The sequence below is a fragment of the Salmo trutta genome, chromosome 15 (genome assembly GCF_901001165.1).
Source record: "Salmo trutta chromosome 15, fSalTru1.1, whole genome shotgun sequence".
NCBI classification, from domain to species: domain Eukaryota; kingdom Metazoa; phylum Chordata; class Actinopteri; order Salmoniformes; family Salmonidae; genus Salmo; species Salmo trutta.
In genome coordinates, this window is record NC_042971.1 from 62,671,350 (window position 1) to 62,688,828 (window position 17,479).

Here is a 17,479-nt window from a genome sequence, read left to right on the forward strand (position 1 = left end):
GACATTTCACATTCAGGAATTGTGAAAAACTGAGTTGAAATGTATTTGGCTAAGGGGTATGTAAACTTCTGACTTCAACTGTATATACAGTTTAAGTCCAAGCCCTGGTGCCACAGCTTCAGTGCTGCCTCTACAATCTAACCACTAGGCTACCTACCGCCTCTACACTCTAACCACTAGGCTACCTGCCGCCTCTACACTCTAACCACTAGGCTACCTACCGGCCTTTACACTCTAACCAATAGGGTACCTGCCGCCTCTACTCTAACCACTTCAGTAATGACCTTGTCTCTTCACACTGGGCAAAATCTGGTTGAATCAACGTTATTTCATCAACAAAAATTCAATGTGATGACGTTGAATCAACATGGAAAACTGATTGGATTTGCAAAAAGTAATCAATGTATGGGAATTCAGTAATTTTTTTCACTCAACTTTTAACCTAAATCCAATGGCATGTTGAAATGTTCTGTTGATTTCACGTTGAATTCATGTAGGTTGACAACTCATCCAAATTGAAATCAAAACTGGATGTTGATGTGATGCCTGTATCCAGTGGGTGCTGAGATTAGTGATAACCGAATACAATGACAGACACACTGGTTCTAGTCAGCCAGTCACAGTTAGTCTATAAATTAACCTGTCTGGGCGAGGTGGGACGCAACAGCCAGTGGAATCGCTTGGCGCGAAATACAAATACCTCAAAAATGCTATAACTTCAATTTCCCTAACATATTACTATTTTACACCATTTTAAAGACAAGACTCTCGTTAATCTAACCACATTGTCCGATTTCAAAAAGGCTTTACAGCGAAAGCAAAACATTAGATTATGTCAGGAGAGTACCCTGCCAAAAATAATCACACAGCCATTTTCAAAGCAAGCATATATGTCACAAAAACCAAAACCACAGCTAAATGCAGCACTAACCTTTGATGATCTTCATCAGATGACACTCCTAGGACATTATGTTATACAAAACATGCATGTTTTGTTCAATCGAGTTCATATTTATATCAAAAACCAGCTTTTTACATTAGCATGTGATGTTCAGAACTAGCATACCCACCGCAAACTTCCGGTGAATTTACAAAATTACTCACGATAAATGTTCACAAAATACATAACAATTATTTTAAGAATTATAGATACAGAACTCCTTTATGCAATCGCGGTGTCAGATTTTAAAATAGCTTTTCAGCAAAAGCACATTTTGCAATATTCTGAGTAGATAGCTCGCCATCAAAGGCTAGCTAATTTTACACTCACCAAGTTTGGGAAAACCTAAACTCAGAATTACTATTAGAAAAATTGGATTAGCTTTGCTGTTCTTCGTCAGAATGCACTCCCAGGACTTCTACTTCAACAACAAATGTTGTTTTGGTTCCAAATAATCCATAGTTATATCCAAATAGCTCCCTTTTGTTCGTGCGTTCAGGTCACTACCTGAAGGGTGACGCGTGAGCGCATTTCGTGACAAAAAAAATCAACATATTCCATTACTGTACTTCGAAGCATGTCAAACGCTGTTTAAAATACATTTTTATGCTATTTTTCTCGTAAAATAGCGATAATATTCCAACCGGGCGACGTTGTATTCATTCAAAGAAAAAGATAGAGAATTCTCATGAACGCGCATCTCCAGTGTCACTGTCCCCACCCTGACCACTCACAAAATCTCCTGCTGTTCTTCGCCCAGAGACAGGAGACACGTCATTCCACTTTCTGGCACCTTCTGAGAGCCAATGGAAGCCTTAGAAAATGTCACGTTACAGCAGAGATGCTGTATTTTTGATAGAGATGCAACAGAAGGACAAGAAATTGTCAGACAGGGCACTTCCTGTATGGAATCTTCTCAGGTTTTGGCCTGCCATATGAGTTCTGTTATACTCACAGACACCATTCAAACGGTTTTAGAAACTTTAGAGTGTTTTCTATCCAAATCTACTAATTATATGCATATTCTCATTTCTGGGCAAGAGTAGTAACCAGTTCAAATCGGGTATGTTTTTTATCCGGCCGTGCAAATACTGCCCCCTAGCCCCAACAGGTTTAAACATGGTTATTTTGCATATCACTAACAAATCTCTCTCCCTCTCTCTCTCCCCCCCTCTCTCTCTCCCTCTCTCTCTCTCTTCTCTCCCTCTGTCTCCTCTCCCCCTCTCTCTCTCTTCTCCCTCTCTCTCTCCTCTCCTTCTATCTCTCTCCTCTCCCTCTCTCTCTCTCCTCTCCCTCTCCCTCTCTCTCTCCTCTCCCCTCTCTCTCTCTCTCTCTCTCTCTCCTCTCCCTCTCCCCCTCCCTCTCTCTCCTCTCCCTCTCTCTCTCCTCTCCCTCTCTCTCTCCTCTCCCTCTCTCTCTCTCTCCTCTCTCTCTCCCTCTCCCCCTCTCTCTCTCCTCTCCCTCTCTCTCTCCTCTCCCTCTCTCTCTCCTCTCCCTCCCTCTCTCTCTCTCCTCTCCCTCCCTCTCTCTCTCTCCTCTCCCTCCTCTCTCTCTTTCTCTCTCTCTCTCTCTCTCTCTCTCTCTCTCTCTCTCCTCTCCCCCTCTCTCTCTCCTCTCTCTCTCTCTCTCCTCTCCCTCTCTCTCTCCTCTCCCTCTCTCTCTCCTCTCCCTCTCTCTCTCTCACTCTCTCTCTCCCTCCCTTCAGAACCCTCTCCATTTCCAGATGCCGATGCAGAACCCGGCCCTGCCCCAGGTGGAGCTGCTCTACTCCCTGCTGGTGATCAACAGCTGGTATGACGTCAGCCTCCTGCTCTGTCAGGAATGGAACATTTCCAGCTTCCTGGTTCGTCTCCGTAACAACACCAAGTTCCACCTGGGTTCTGTGGTCAACATCACCACCTCCAGCATCTCGCCCAACTCTCACCCCAACAGCTCCGTCTCCAAGGCCGACTTCCAGACCTCTCTACGGGGATACCTGGAGTCCATCAAGGAGTCAACGTCTACAGTCGTAACATTCGGCTGCGACATCCGGGACATCAAGAGGATCTTTAATGTGGTGACCAAGCTGGGCCTGATGCTGCCAGAGTACCACTGGGTGTTGGGGGACACGCAGGACGTGGAGGAGCTGAGGACCGAGGGGCTGCCGGCGGGACTGCTGGCCCATGGCAGGATGGGGGCTCCCTCCCTGGATCATTACGTCCAGGATGGGCTGGAGCTGGTGGCCCGGGTGGTGGGGTCAGCTGCGTACCGCTCCCCTGAGCTAGCTCTCATCCCCTCCATCACCAACTGCATGGATACACAGAGCAGCCAGAGCAGAAACATGACCTCAGGGAAATATCTGTCCAGGTACAGTACTAATGCTGATTCACTACTCCTATAAGCATCATTAATGACGTTTGTGGTGATTTAGTCCTAGTGCATGATTCAGAATAGGTCTGTATGATTCAGTTAAATAGGTATGTATGATTCAGTGCAATAGGTCTGTATGATTCAGTTCAATAGGTCTATATGATTCAGTACAATAGGTATATATGATTCAGTACAATAGGTATATATGATTCATTTCAATAGGTATATATGATTCCAATCAATAGGTCTGTATGATTCAGTTCAATAGGTATATATGATTCAGTACCTGATGATAATAATGATAATGATAATTTCAAGAACATATATCTGGCCTGGTGCAGTACCATACTGATGCTGAGTTATTACTCAGTCAAGTATGATAATACACTGATGCTGAGTTATTACTCAGTCAATTATGATAAATACACTAATGCTGAGATATTACTCAGTCAAGTATGATAATACACTGACACTTAGTTATTACTCAGTCAAGTATGATAAATACACTGATGCTGATATATTACTCAGTCAAGTATGATAAATACACCGATACTTAGTTATTACTCAGTCAAGTATGATAAATACACTGATGCTGAGTAATTACTCAGTCAAGTATGATAAATACACTGATACTTAGTTATTACTCAGTCAAGTATGATAAATACACTGATGCTGAGTTATCTTGGAACCTTTTGGTTACTAGTCCAACGCTCTAACCACTAGGCTACCTGCCGCCTCTACACTCTAACCACTAGGCTACCTGCTGCCTCTACACTCTAACAACTAGACTACCTGCCGCCCTACACTCTAACCACTAGACTACCTGCCGCCTCTACACTCTAACAACTAGACTACCTGCCTCCTCTACACTCTAACCACTAGACTACCTGCCGCCCCTGCTGTCCCGCTCTACTATAAGGAATAGGATGTAACTTGAGGCCAGACATAGTCCTTCAGTACAATAGAACTGCATGCTACACTACAGTGGTAATTCCACCCTAAGGATCAGATATATTCAGCATTATCACGATGGTATGGAGTATCATAATGATATGGAGTATTATGGAGTATCATAATGATATGGAGTATTATGGAGTATCATAATGATATGGAGTATTATGGAGTATCATAATGATATGGAGTATTATGGAGTATCATAATGATATGGAGTATTATGGAGTATCATAATGATATGGAGTATTATGGAGTATCATGATGGTATGGAGTATTTTGATGGCATGGAGTATTATGAAGTATTATGATGGTATGGTGTATTACGATCGTATGGAGTATTATGAAGTATTATGATGGTAGGGAGTATTACGATTGTATGGAGTATTATGAAGTATTATGATGGTATGGAGTATTACGCTTGTATGGAGTATTATGGAGTATTATGATTGTATGGAGTATTATGGAGTACTATGATGGTATGGAGTATTATGATTGTATGGAGTATTATGGAGTATTATGGAGTATTATGATGGTATGGAGTATTACGGAGTATTATGTCAGTATGGAGTATTATGATGGTATGGAGTATTTTGATGGCATGTAGTATTATGGAGTATTATGGAGTATTATGGAGTATTATGATGGTATGGAGTATTATGATGGTATGGAGTATTATGATGGTATGGAGTATTATGGAGTATTATGATGGCATGAAGTATTATGATGGTATGGAGTATTTTGATGGCATGGAGTATTATGGAGTATTATGATAGTATAGAGTATCATGGAGTATTATGATGGTATGGAGTATTATGGAGTATTATGATGGTATGGAGTATTATGATGGTATGGAGTATTATGATGGCATGGAGTATTATGGAGTATTATGATGGTATGGAGTATTATGGAGTATTATGATGGTATGGAGTATTATGATGGTATGGAGTATTATGATGGTATGGAGTATTATGGAGTATTATGATGGTATGGAGTATTATGATGGTATGGAGTATTATGGAGTATTATGATAGTATAGAGTATCATGGAGAATTATGATGGTATGGAGTATTATGGAGTATTATGATGGTATGGAGTATTATGGAGTATTATGATGGTATGGAGTATTATGGAGTATTATGATAGTATAGAGTATCATGGAGAATTATGATGGTATAGAGTATTATGATGGTATATAGTATTATAATACTAAACCTGGTATCGATATTGAAGTTTTAACTCTGGTGTGGTGACAACACTATATGTACTGTATCATTTCTCATGACATATGTCTCTTTTAAAATGCCACAACAACATTAAAAACAACAAAAATGTCACCAACAGACAATCTGATGTGACGTTGAATAAAGCTCAGTAGAATGTGATTCAGGGAAGGTAGGTGACTAAGATAAGCGAGCGCTGTATGACAGTTTTAGACAGTGGAAAGTGTCTTGACATTCTGCTGCCGTAGAAACACGGTTCAGTGGTTTCACTGTCTTTTCAGAGCATGTCAGTGACCTGAGGAGAGTCATGCTCTGAGGAGTAGACCCTTCTGTCTTGCTGGATCCCCACTGCGTCCCAAATGGCTCCCTATTCCCTTCATAGCGCACTACTTTTGACCAGGTCCCATAGGGTAGTGCACTATATAAGTAGGGGACTGTAAAGAGAATAGAGATCCATTTGGGACATATACACTCGTATGCCTGCAGACTCCTCCTCCTCCTCCTCTTCCTCCTCCTCCTCTTCCTCCTCCTCCTCCTCATCCTCCTCCTTACCTGCCTCCTCTGTTCTGCTGTTTCCAAACATTCTGCTATCTGCATTGTTTCCAAACATTGTGCTATCTGCAGTGTTTCTTAACATTCTGCTATCTGCATTGTTTCTAAACATTGTGCTATCTGCAGTGTTTCTTAACATTCTGCTATCTGCATTGTTTCTAAACATTGTGCTATCTGCAGTGTTCCTAAACATTCTGCTATCTGCTGTGTTTCTAAACATTCTGCTATCTGCAGTGTTCCTAAACATTCTGCTATCTGCAGTGTTTCTAAACATTCTGCTATCTGCAGTGTTTCTAAACATTCTGCTATCTGCAGTGTTTATAAACATTCTGCTATCTGCAGTGTTTCTAAACATTCTGCTATCTGCAGTGTTTCTTAACATTCTGCTCTCTGCAGTGTTTCTTAACATTCTGCTATCTGCAGTGTTCCTAAACATTCTGCTATCTGCAGTGTTTCTAAACATTCTGCTATCTGCAGTGTTTCTAAACATTCTGCTCTCTGCAGTGTTTGTAAACATTCTGCTATCTGCAGTGTTTCTTAACATTGTGCTATCTGCCGTGTTTATAAACATTCTGCTATCTGCAGTGTTTCTAAACATTCTGCTATCTGCAGTGTTTCTAAACATTCTGCTATCTGCAGTGTTTCTAAACATTCTGCTATCTGCCGTGTTTATAAACATTCTGCTATCTGCCGTGTTTATAAACATTCTGCTATCTGCAGTGTTCCTTCCTGACAGATTTTGAACTGTGTCAGATTTCTGTCTTCCCTGTGGTCTGAGGAGATTTAAACTGTAGCAGCCAGCACAACAAACAAACACACTAACACACACACACATTACACACACACATTACACACACACACACACACACACACACACACACACACACACACACACACACACACACACACACACACACACACACACACACACACACACAAACACACACAAACACACACTAACACACACACTCACACACACATTACAGACACACACACAAACAAACAAACACAGCTGTAAAGTCAGCTGTTGGTTACCCACCAACTGGTCACTCCAACAGCACAGTTTGCCATAAAAAAAATAAAAAAATAAAAAAGAATAAAAGCACAGCTTGCAAGAGAACAATTAAATAGGAACCGATTATCTTTTAGGAAAGGTCTTCCAGCTCACACACAGCTGGCTGTAACACCTGCTGTTCATGGTCTTTATCATCAGTGTGCGAGATCCCCTTATTATCTCCAGTCAGATCTGGAGCAGGTCTGACCCCCTGCTGGTTCTGTTTGACCAGACAGAACCCTGTGCTTGCCTGTCCTGGCATGAGTTTAGGCCTCGTCAAACTGCCAAATGGGCAACAAATGTCTTGTCCCGTGTAGAGCTCATCACAGTAGCTAGGATTATCTTTACACCTGTCTTTAAACCTGACTCTAACTCTAACCTAACCCTAACCTGACATTAACCCTAACCTGACACTAACCTGACATTAACCCCAACCTGACACTAACCCTAACCTGACATTAACCCTAACCTGACATTAACCCTAACCTGACATTAACCCTAACATGACACTAACCATAACCTGACCCTAACCCTAACCTGACACTAACCCTAACCTGACACTAACCGAAAACTGACAATAACCCTAATCTGACCCTAACCCTAACATGACATTAACCCTAACCTGACATTAACCCTAACCTGACATTAACCCTAACCTGACACTAACCCTAACCTGACATTAACCCTAACCTGACATTAACCCTAACCTGACACTAACCCTAACCTGACCCTAACCTGAGATTAACCCTAACCTGACATTAACCCTAACCTGACACTAACCTGACATTAACCCTAACCTGACATTAACCCTAACCTAACACTAACCCTAACCTGACACTAACCTGACATTAACCCTAACCTGACACTAACCCTAACCTGACACTAACTCTAACCTGACATTAACCCTAACCTGACATTAACACTAACCTGACACTAACCCTAACCTGACATTAACCCTAACCTGACATTAACCCTAACCTGACACTAACCCTAACCTGACATTAACCCTAACCTGACCCTAACCTTACACTAACCCTAACCTGACATTAACCCTAATCTGACATTAACCCTAACCTGACACTAACCTGACATTAACCCTAACCTGACACTAACCCTAACCTGACCCTAACCCTAACCTGACATTAACTCTAACCTAACACTAACCCTAACCTGACATTAACTCTAACCTGACATTAACCCTAACCTGACACTAACTCTAACCTAACACTAACCCTAACCTGACATTAACTCTAACCTGACATTAACCCTAACCTGACATTAACCCTAACCTGACCCTAACCCTAACCTGACACTAACCCTAACCTGACACTAACTCTAACCTGACATTAACCCTAACCTGACATTAACCCTAACCTGACATTAACCTGACATTAACCCTAACCTAACATTAACCCTAACCTGACACTAACCTGACATTAACCCTAACCTGACATTAACCCTAACCTGACACTAACCCTAACCTGACCCTAACCCTAACCTGACCCTAACCCTAACCTGACATTAACCCTAACCTGACCCTAACCCTAACCTGACACTAACCCTAACCTGACACTAACTCTAACCTGACATTAACCCTAACCTGACATTAACCTTAACCTGACACTAACCTGACATTAACCCTAACCTGACACTAACCCTAACCTGACACTAACTCTAACCTGACATTAACCCTAACCTGACTTTAACACTAACCTGACACTAACCCTAACCTGACATTAACCCTAACCTGACATTAACCCTAACCTGACATTAACCCTAACCTGACACTAACCCTAACCTGACATTAACCCTAACCTGACCCTAACCTTACACTAACCCTAACCTGACATTAACCCTAACCTGACATTAATCCTAACCTGACACTAACCTGACATTAACCCTAACCTGACACTAACCCTAACCTGACCCTAACCCTAACCTGACATTAACTCTAACCTAACACTAACCCTAACCTGACATTAACTCTAACCTGACATTAACCCTAACCTGACACTAACTCTAACCTAACACTAACCCTAACCTGACATTAACTCTAACCTGACATTAACCCTAACCTGACATTAACCCTAACCTGACCCTAACCCTAACCTGACACTAACCCTAACCTGACACTAACTCTAACCTGACATTAACCCTAACCTGACATTAACCCTAACCTGACATTAACCTGACATTAACCCTAACCTAACATTAACCCTAACCTGACACTAACCTGACATTAACCCTAACCTGACATTAACCCTAACCTGACACTAACCCTAACCTGACCCTAACCCTAACCTGACCCTAACCCTAACCTGACATTAACCCTAACCTGACCCTAACCCTAACCTGACACTAACCCTAACCTGACACTAACTCTAACCTGACATTAACCCAAACCTGACATTAACACTAACCTGACATTACCCCTAACCTGACATTAACCCTAACCTGACATTAACCCTAACCTGACATTAACCCTAACCTGACACTAACCTGACATTAACTCTAACCTGACATTAACCCTAACCTGACACTAACTCTAACCTAACACTAACCCTAACCTGACATTAACCCTAACCTGACACTAACTCTAACCTGACACTAACCCTAACCTGACATTAACCCTAACCTGACATTAACCCTAACCTGACATTAACCCTAACCTAACACTAACTCTAACCTGACATTAACCCTAACCTGACACTAACTCTAACCTAACACTAACCCGAACCTGACATTAACCCTAACCTGACACTAACCCTAACCTGACACTAACCCTAACCTTACATTAACCCTAACCTAACACTAACCCTAACCTGACACTAACCCTAACCTGACATTAAGCCTAACCTGACACTAACCTGACATTATCCTAACCTAACACTAACCCTAACCTGACACTAACCTGACATTAACCCTAACCTGACATTAACCCTAACCTAACACTAACCCTAACCTGACATTAACACTAACCTGACACTAACCTGACATTAACCCTAACCGGACATTAACCCTAACCTGACACTAACCCTAACCTGACACTAACCCTAACCTGACATTAACCCTAACCTGACACTAACCTGACATTAACCCTAACCTGACATTAACCCTAACCTAACACTAACCCTAACCTGACACTAACCTGACATTAACCCTAACCTGACATTAACCCTAACCTAACACTAACCCTAACCTGACATTAACCCTAACCTGACATTAACCCTAACCTGACATTAACCCTAACCTGACATTAACCCTAACCTAACACTAACCCTAACCTGAATAATCTGAGTGGTTTTATGTGCTGGACTAACCCTAACCTGACATTAACCTGACACTAACCCTAACCTGACATTAACCCTAACCTAACACTAACCCTAACCTGACACTAACCTGACATTAACCCTAACCTGACATTAACCCTAACCTAACACTAACCCTAACCTGACATTAACCCTAACCTGACATTAACCCTAACCTGGCATTAACCCTAACCTAACACTAACCCTAACCTGAATAATCTGAGTGGTTTTATGTGCTGGACTAACCCTAACCTGACATTAACCTGACACTAACCCTAACCTGACATTAACCCTAACCTAACACTAACCCTAACCTGACACTAACCTGACATTAACCCTAACCTGACATTAACCCTAACCTAACACTAACCCTAACCTGACATTAACCCTAACCTGACATTAACCCTAACCTGGCATTAACCCTAACCTAACACTAACCCTAACCTGAATAATCTGAGTGGTTTTATTTGCTGGGCTAACCCTAACCTGACATTAACCTGACACTAACCCTAACCTGACATTAACCCTAACCTAACACTAACCCTAACCTGACACTAACCTGACATTAACCCTAACCTGACATTAACCCTAACCTAACACTAACCCTAACCTGACATTAACCCTAACCTGACATTAACCCTAACCTGGCATTAACCCTAACCTAACACTAACCCTAACCTGAATAATCTGAGTGGTTTTATTTGCTGGACTAACCCTAACCTACCCCCCCCCCTGCAGGTTTCTGTCCAACACGTCATTTGATGGTCTGAGCGGTTTCATCTCGTCCCAGGAGGAGACAGTGATCTCCTCAGAGAGCCATCACTTCATCTGGTCCCTGCAACACGACCCCATAGGGAACCCCATGTGGACCAGGCTGGGCCGATGGAAGCATGACAGGGTGCTCATGGACTACACTGCCTGGACCAACAAACAGGTGACCAACATGTCTATGATATCAAAACGTCGTTGAAGCCCTGGGTACCAGTGTTTGTGCTATCATTCCACTTCTTGCCACCTCTTTACTTATGCCAAACATGTTAATACTGCTGTTGCTACTACTATTATATTGTCTTCCTCCTTCTTTCTTTCTCTCTCTCCCTGTCTCCTTCCTTCCTTTTCTCTCTCTCTCTCTCCCTCCCTCTCTCCCTCCCTCCCTCTCTCCCTTATGGACTGTGCTGCCTGGTCTAACGATTAGACGTCCCACCAGAGAGGGGACTGGCGTCACCCGTCGAGGCTCCACCTCCGGGTGGTGACGTTAGTGGAACACCCATTCGTCTTCACCCGGGAGGTGGATGAGGACGGTCTCTGTCCCGCTGGTCAGCTCTGCCTGAACCCCCTCACTAACAACACGGCCCTACTCCAGTCTCTCTTCCTCCAGATGCGGGGGCCTAACGATAGCATTCCCGTGGAGTATAAGAAGTGTTGCTACGGCTACTGCATCGATCTACTGGAGAAACTAGCGGAAGACATGGGATTTGACTTCGACCTGTATATTGTAGGTGACGGCAAGTACGGTGGGTTTAAGAACGGACGTTGGACAGGGCTGGTGGGAGATCTTCTCAGCGGAGCGGCCCACTTGGCGGTCACATCCTTCAGTATAAACTCGGCCCGGAGCAGGGTTATAGACTTCACATCACCGTTCTTCTCCACCTCTCTGGGCATCCTCGTAAGGACCCGGGACACGGCCGCGCCCATCGGGGCCTTCATGTGGCCCCTGCACTGGTCCATGTGGCTGGGTATATTCGTCTCGCTACATGTTACTGCCGTATTCCTGACCATCTACGAGTGGAACAGTCCGTTTGGGATGACGCCGCGAGGCAGGAACAGAGATAAGGTGTTCTCCTTCTCCTCGGCTCTGAACGTCTGCTATGCCATCCTGTTTGGCCGTACAGCTGCCATTAAACCTCCTAAGTGCTGGACGGGGCGGTTCCTCATGAATCTCTGGGCTATCTTCTGCCTGTTCTGTCTGTCCACCTACACAGCCAATCTGGCCGCTGTTATGGTGGGGGAGAAGACCTTCGAGCAACTCTCAGGAATACACGATCCAAAGGTAAGGACTACTCAGCTGCATTAACACCTATCAAATACGGGATAAAAAATAACTGGTATATTAGATGAGTACAGGGCTGAGGGGAGACTAGTACAGCTAATACAGGACTGAGGGGAGACTAGTACAGGGCTGAGGGGAGACTAGTACAGGACTGAGGGGAGACTAGTACAACTAATACAGGACTAGTAAAGGCCCAGTGCACTACTTTAGTGAAAAAATACAATTTTCAACAACAAAAAATAATTGAATTAATATTTCTGAGAGGTGCTGCAGCTCTCTCAGCACCTTTACTTCCCACGACTGTGGTAACGTAACAGTATGAAAGTGGGTTTGAGTCCGACCCCCTGCTTTTCTAGCACACCCCCTCCTCTTATATTTCCCGTCTGTCTTTCACCGTCCTTGTCTATACAATATGAAAGCAGTGGGACAACCCAACTCCTCTAAAAAATAAAACAATTATAATCAAAGTTTAGTTTGAAGTTGCTACTGTCACGTGCACTAGTACAGTGAAGCCTTTCTTGCTCTTTCCCAACAATACAGTAATCAATATCAGTAGTACTATAAAACAAAAGGTCAGATATAAAAGCACCACTAATAAGAAATAAAAATAACACCAGACAGTAAGTTTAGATGTAGGTATGGGAAAGCTCTGTAACAGTCTCAGGAGGTGGGAGAGCTCTCTAACTATTCCAGGAGTTATTAGACCACAGCAACAGTTCCAAGAGGTTAGAGACCACAGTAACAGTTCCTGGAGGTTAGAGACCACAGTAACAGTCCCAGGAGGTGGGAAAGCTCTCTAACAGTCCCAGGAGGTGGGAGAGCTCTCTAACTATTCCAGGAGGTATTAGACCACAGTAACAGTTCCAAGAGGTTAGAGACCACAGTAACAGTTCCTGGAGGTTAGAGACCACAGTAACAGTACCAGGAGGTTAGAGACCACAGTAACAGTTCCAGGAGGTTAGAGACCACAGTAACAGTTCCTGGAGGTTAGAGACCACAGTAACAGTACCAGGAGGTTAGAGACCACAGTAACAGTTCCAGGAGGTTAGAGACCAAGGTAACAGTTCCAGGAGGTTAGAGACCACAGTAACAGTTCCAGGAGGTTAGAGACCACAGTAACAGTTCCAGGAGGTTAGAGACCACAGTAACAGTTCCAAGAGGTTAGAGACCACAGTAACAGTTCCAGGAGGTTAGAGACCACAGTAACAATTCCAGGAGGTTAGAGCCCAAAGTAACAGTTCCAGGCGTTTAGAGACCACAATAACAGTTCCAGGAGGTTAGAGACCACAGTAACAGTTCCACGAGGTTAGAAACCACAGTAACAGTTCCAGGAGGTTAGAGACCACAGTAACAGTTCCTGGAGGTTAGAGACCAGAGTAACAGTACCAGGAGGTTAGAGACCAGAGTAACAGTTCCAGGAGGTTAGAGACCACAGTAATAGTTCCAGGAGGTTAGAGACCACAGTAACAGTTCCAGGAGGTTAGAGACCACAGTAACAGTTCCAGGAGGTTAGAGACCACAGTAACAGTTCCAGGAGGTTAGAGACCACAGTAACAGTTCCAGGAGGTTAGAGACCACAGTAACAGTTCCAGGAGGTGAGAGACCACAGTAACAGTTCCAGGAGGTGAGAGACCACAGTAATAGTTCCAGGAGGTTAGAGACCACAGTAACAGTTCCAGGAGGTTAGAGACCACAGTAACAGTTCCAGGAGGTTAGAGACCACAGTAACAGATCCAGGAGTTATTAGACCACAGTAACAGTTCCAGGAGGTTAGAGACCACAGTAACAGTTCCAGGAGGTTAGAGACCACAGTAACAGTTCCAGGAGGTTAGAGACCACAGTAACAGTTCCAGGAGGTTAGAGACCACAGTAACAGTTACAGGAGGTTAGAGACCACAGTAACAGTTCCAGGAGGTTAGAGACCACAGTAACAGTTCCAGGAGGTGAGAGACCACAGTAATAGTTCCAGGAGGTTAGAGACCACAGTAACAGTTCCAGGAGGTTAGAGACCACAGTAACAGTTCCAGGAGGTTAGAGACCACAGTAACAGATCCAGGAGTTATTAGACCACAGTAACAGTTCCAGGAGGTTAGAGACCACAGTAACAGTTCCAGGAGGTTAGAGACCACAGTAACAGTTCCAGGAGGTTAGAGACCACAGTAACAGTTCCAGGAGGTAGGAGACCACAGTAACAGTTCCAGGAGGTTAGAAACCACAGTAACAGTTCCAGGAGGTTAGAGACCACAGTAACAGTTCCAGGAGGTTAGAGACCACAGTAACAGTTCCAGGAGGTTAGAGACCACAGTAATATTTCCAGGAGTTATTAGACCACAGTAACAGTTCCAGGAGGTAAGAGACCACAGTAACAGTTCCAGGAGGTTGGAGACCACAGTAACAGTTCCAGGAGGTTAGAGACCACAGTAACAGTTCCAGGAGGTTAGACACCACAGTAACAGTTCCAGGAGGTTGGAGACCACAGTAACAGTTCCAGGAGGTTAGAGACCACAGTAACAGTTCCAGGAGGTTAGAGACCACAGTAACAGTTCCAGGAGGTTAGAGACCAGAGTAACAGTTCCAGGAGGTTAGAGACCACAGTAACAGTTCCAGGAGGTTAGAGACCACAGTAACAGTTCCAGGAGGTTAGAGACCACAGTAACAGTTCCAGGAGGTTAGAGGCCACAGTAACAGTTCCAGGAGGTTAGAGACCACAATAACCGTTCCAGGAGGTTAGAGACCACAGTAACAGTTCCAGGAGGTTAGAGACCACAGTAACAGTTCCAGGAGGTTAGAGACCACACTAACAGTTCCAGGAGGAGGAGACCACAGTAACAGTTCCAGGAGGTTAGAGACCACAGTAACAGTTCCAGGAAGTATTAGACCACAGTAACAGTTCCAGGAGGTTAGAGACCACAGTAACAGTTCCAGGAGGTTAGAGACCACAGTAACAGTTCCAGGAGGTTAGAGACCACAGTAACAGTTCCAGTAGGTTAGATACGACGGTAACAGTTCCAGGAGGTTAGAGACCACAGTAACAGTTCCAGGAGGTTAGAGACCACAGTAACAGTTCCAGGAGGAGGAGACCACAGTAACAGTTCCAGGAGTTATTAGACCACAGTAACAGTTCCAGGAGGTAAGAGACCACAGTAACAGTTCCAGGAGGTTGGAGACCACAGTAACAGTTCCAGGAGGTTAGAGACCACAGTAACAGTTCCAGGAGGTTGGAGACCACAGTAACAGTTCCAGGAGGTTAGAGACCACAGTAGCAGTTCCAGGAGGTTGGAGACCACAGTAACAGTTCCAGGAGGTTAGAGACCAGAGTAACATTTCCAGGAGGTTAGAGACCACAGTAACAGTTCCAGGAGGTGAGAGACCACAGTAACAGTTCCAGGAGGTTAGAGACCACAGTAACAGTTCCAGGAGGTTAGAGGCCACAGTAACAGTTCCAGGAGGTTAGAGACCACAGTAACAGTTCCAAGAGGTTAGAGACCACAGTAACAGTTCCAGGAGGTTAGAGACCAGAGTAACAGTTCCAGGAGGTTAGAGACCACAGTAACAGTTCCAGGAAGTGAGAGACCACAGTAACAGTTCCAGGAGGTTAGAGACCACAGTAACAGTTCCAGTAGGTTAGAGGACACAGTAACAGTTCCAGGAGGTTAGAGACCACAGTAACAGTTCCAGGAGGTTAGAGACCACAGTAACAGTTCCAGGAGGTTAGATACCACAGTAACAGTTCCAGGAGGTTAGAGACCACACTAACAGTTCCAGGAGGTTAGAGACCACAGTAACAGTTCCAGGAGGTTAGAGACCACAGTAACAGTTCCAGGAGGTTAGAGACCACACTAACAGTTCCAGGAGGAGGAGACCACAGTAACAGTTCCAGGAGGTTAGAGACCACAGTAACAGTTCCAGGAAGTATTAGACCACAGTAACAGTTCCAGGAGGTTAGAGACCACAGTAACAGTTCCAGGAGGTTAGAGACCACAGTAACAGTTCCAGGAGGTTAGAGACCACAGTAACAGTTCCAGTAGGTTAGATACGACGGTAACAGTTCCAGGAGGTTAGAGACCACAGTAACAGTTCCAGGAGGTTAGAGACCACAGTAACAGTTCCAGGAGGAGGAGACCACAGTAACAGTTCCAGGAGTTATTAGACCACAGTAACAGTTCCAGGAGGTAAGAGACCACAGTAACAGTTCCAGGAGGTTGGAGACCACAGTAACAGTTCCAGGAGGTTAGAGACCACAGTAACAGTTCCAGGAGGTTGGAGACCACAGTAACAGTTCCAGGAGGTTAGAGACCACAGTAGCAGTTCCAGGAGGTTGGAGACCACAGTAACAGTTCCAGGAGGTTAGAGACCAGAGTAACATTTCCAGGAGGTTAGAGACCACAGTAACAGTTCCAGGAGGTGAGAGACCACAGTAACAGTTCCAGGAGGTTAGAGACCACAGTAACAGTTCCAGGAGGTTAGAGGCCACAGTAACAGTTCCAGGAGGTTAGAGACCACAGTAACAGTTCCAAGAGGTTAGAGACCACAGTAACAGTTCCAGGAGGTTAGAGACCAGAGTAACAGTTCCAGGAGGTTAGAGACCACAGTAACAGTTCCAGGAAGTGAGAGACCACAGTAACAGTTCCAGGAGGTTAGAGACCACAGTAACAGTTCCAGTAGGTTAGAGGACACAGTAACAGTTCCAGGAGGTTAGAGACCACAGTAACAGTTCCAGGAGGTTAGAGACCACAGTAACAGTTCCAGGAGGTTAGATACCACAGTAACAGTTCCAGGAGGTTAGAGACCACACTAACAGTTCCAGGAGGTTAGAGACCACAGTAACAGTTCCAGGAGGTTAGAGACCACAGTAACAGTTCCAGGAGGTTAGAGACCACAGTAACAGTACCAGGAGGTTAGAGACCACAGTAACAGTTCCAGGAGGTTAGAGCCCAGAGTAACAGTTCCAGGAGGTTAGAGACCACAGTAACAGTTCCAGGAGGTGAGAGACCACAGTAACAGTTCCAGGAGGTTAGAGACCACAGTAACAGTTCCAGGAGGTTAGAGGCC

The 17,479-nt window shown here is 44.3% G+C and overlaps 1 protein-coding gene across 1 annotated transcript in view; it reads left to right on the top strand.

Annotated features, from left to right (window-relative positions):
- Window positions 1-17,479, top strand: part of grin3a (glutamate receptor, ionotropic, N-methyl-D-aspartate 3A) — a 141,054-nt gene that overhangs the window by 36,201 nt on the left and 87,374 nt on the right. The window contains exons 2-4 of the mRNA XM_029692449.1: window positions 2,646-3,286; window positions 11,116-11,311; window positions 11,573-12,427. Of these exons, the coding sequence (XP_029548309.1) occupies window positions 2,646-3,286; window positions 11,116-11,311; window positions 11,573-12,427 (1,692 nt within the window). The remainder of the gene's footprint in view (window positions 1-2,645; window positions 3,287-11,115; window positions 11,312-11,572; window positions 12,428-17,479) is intronic.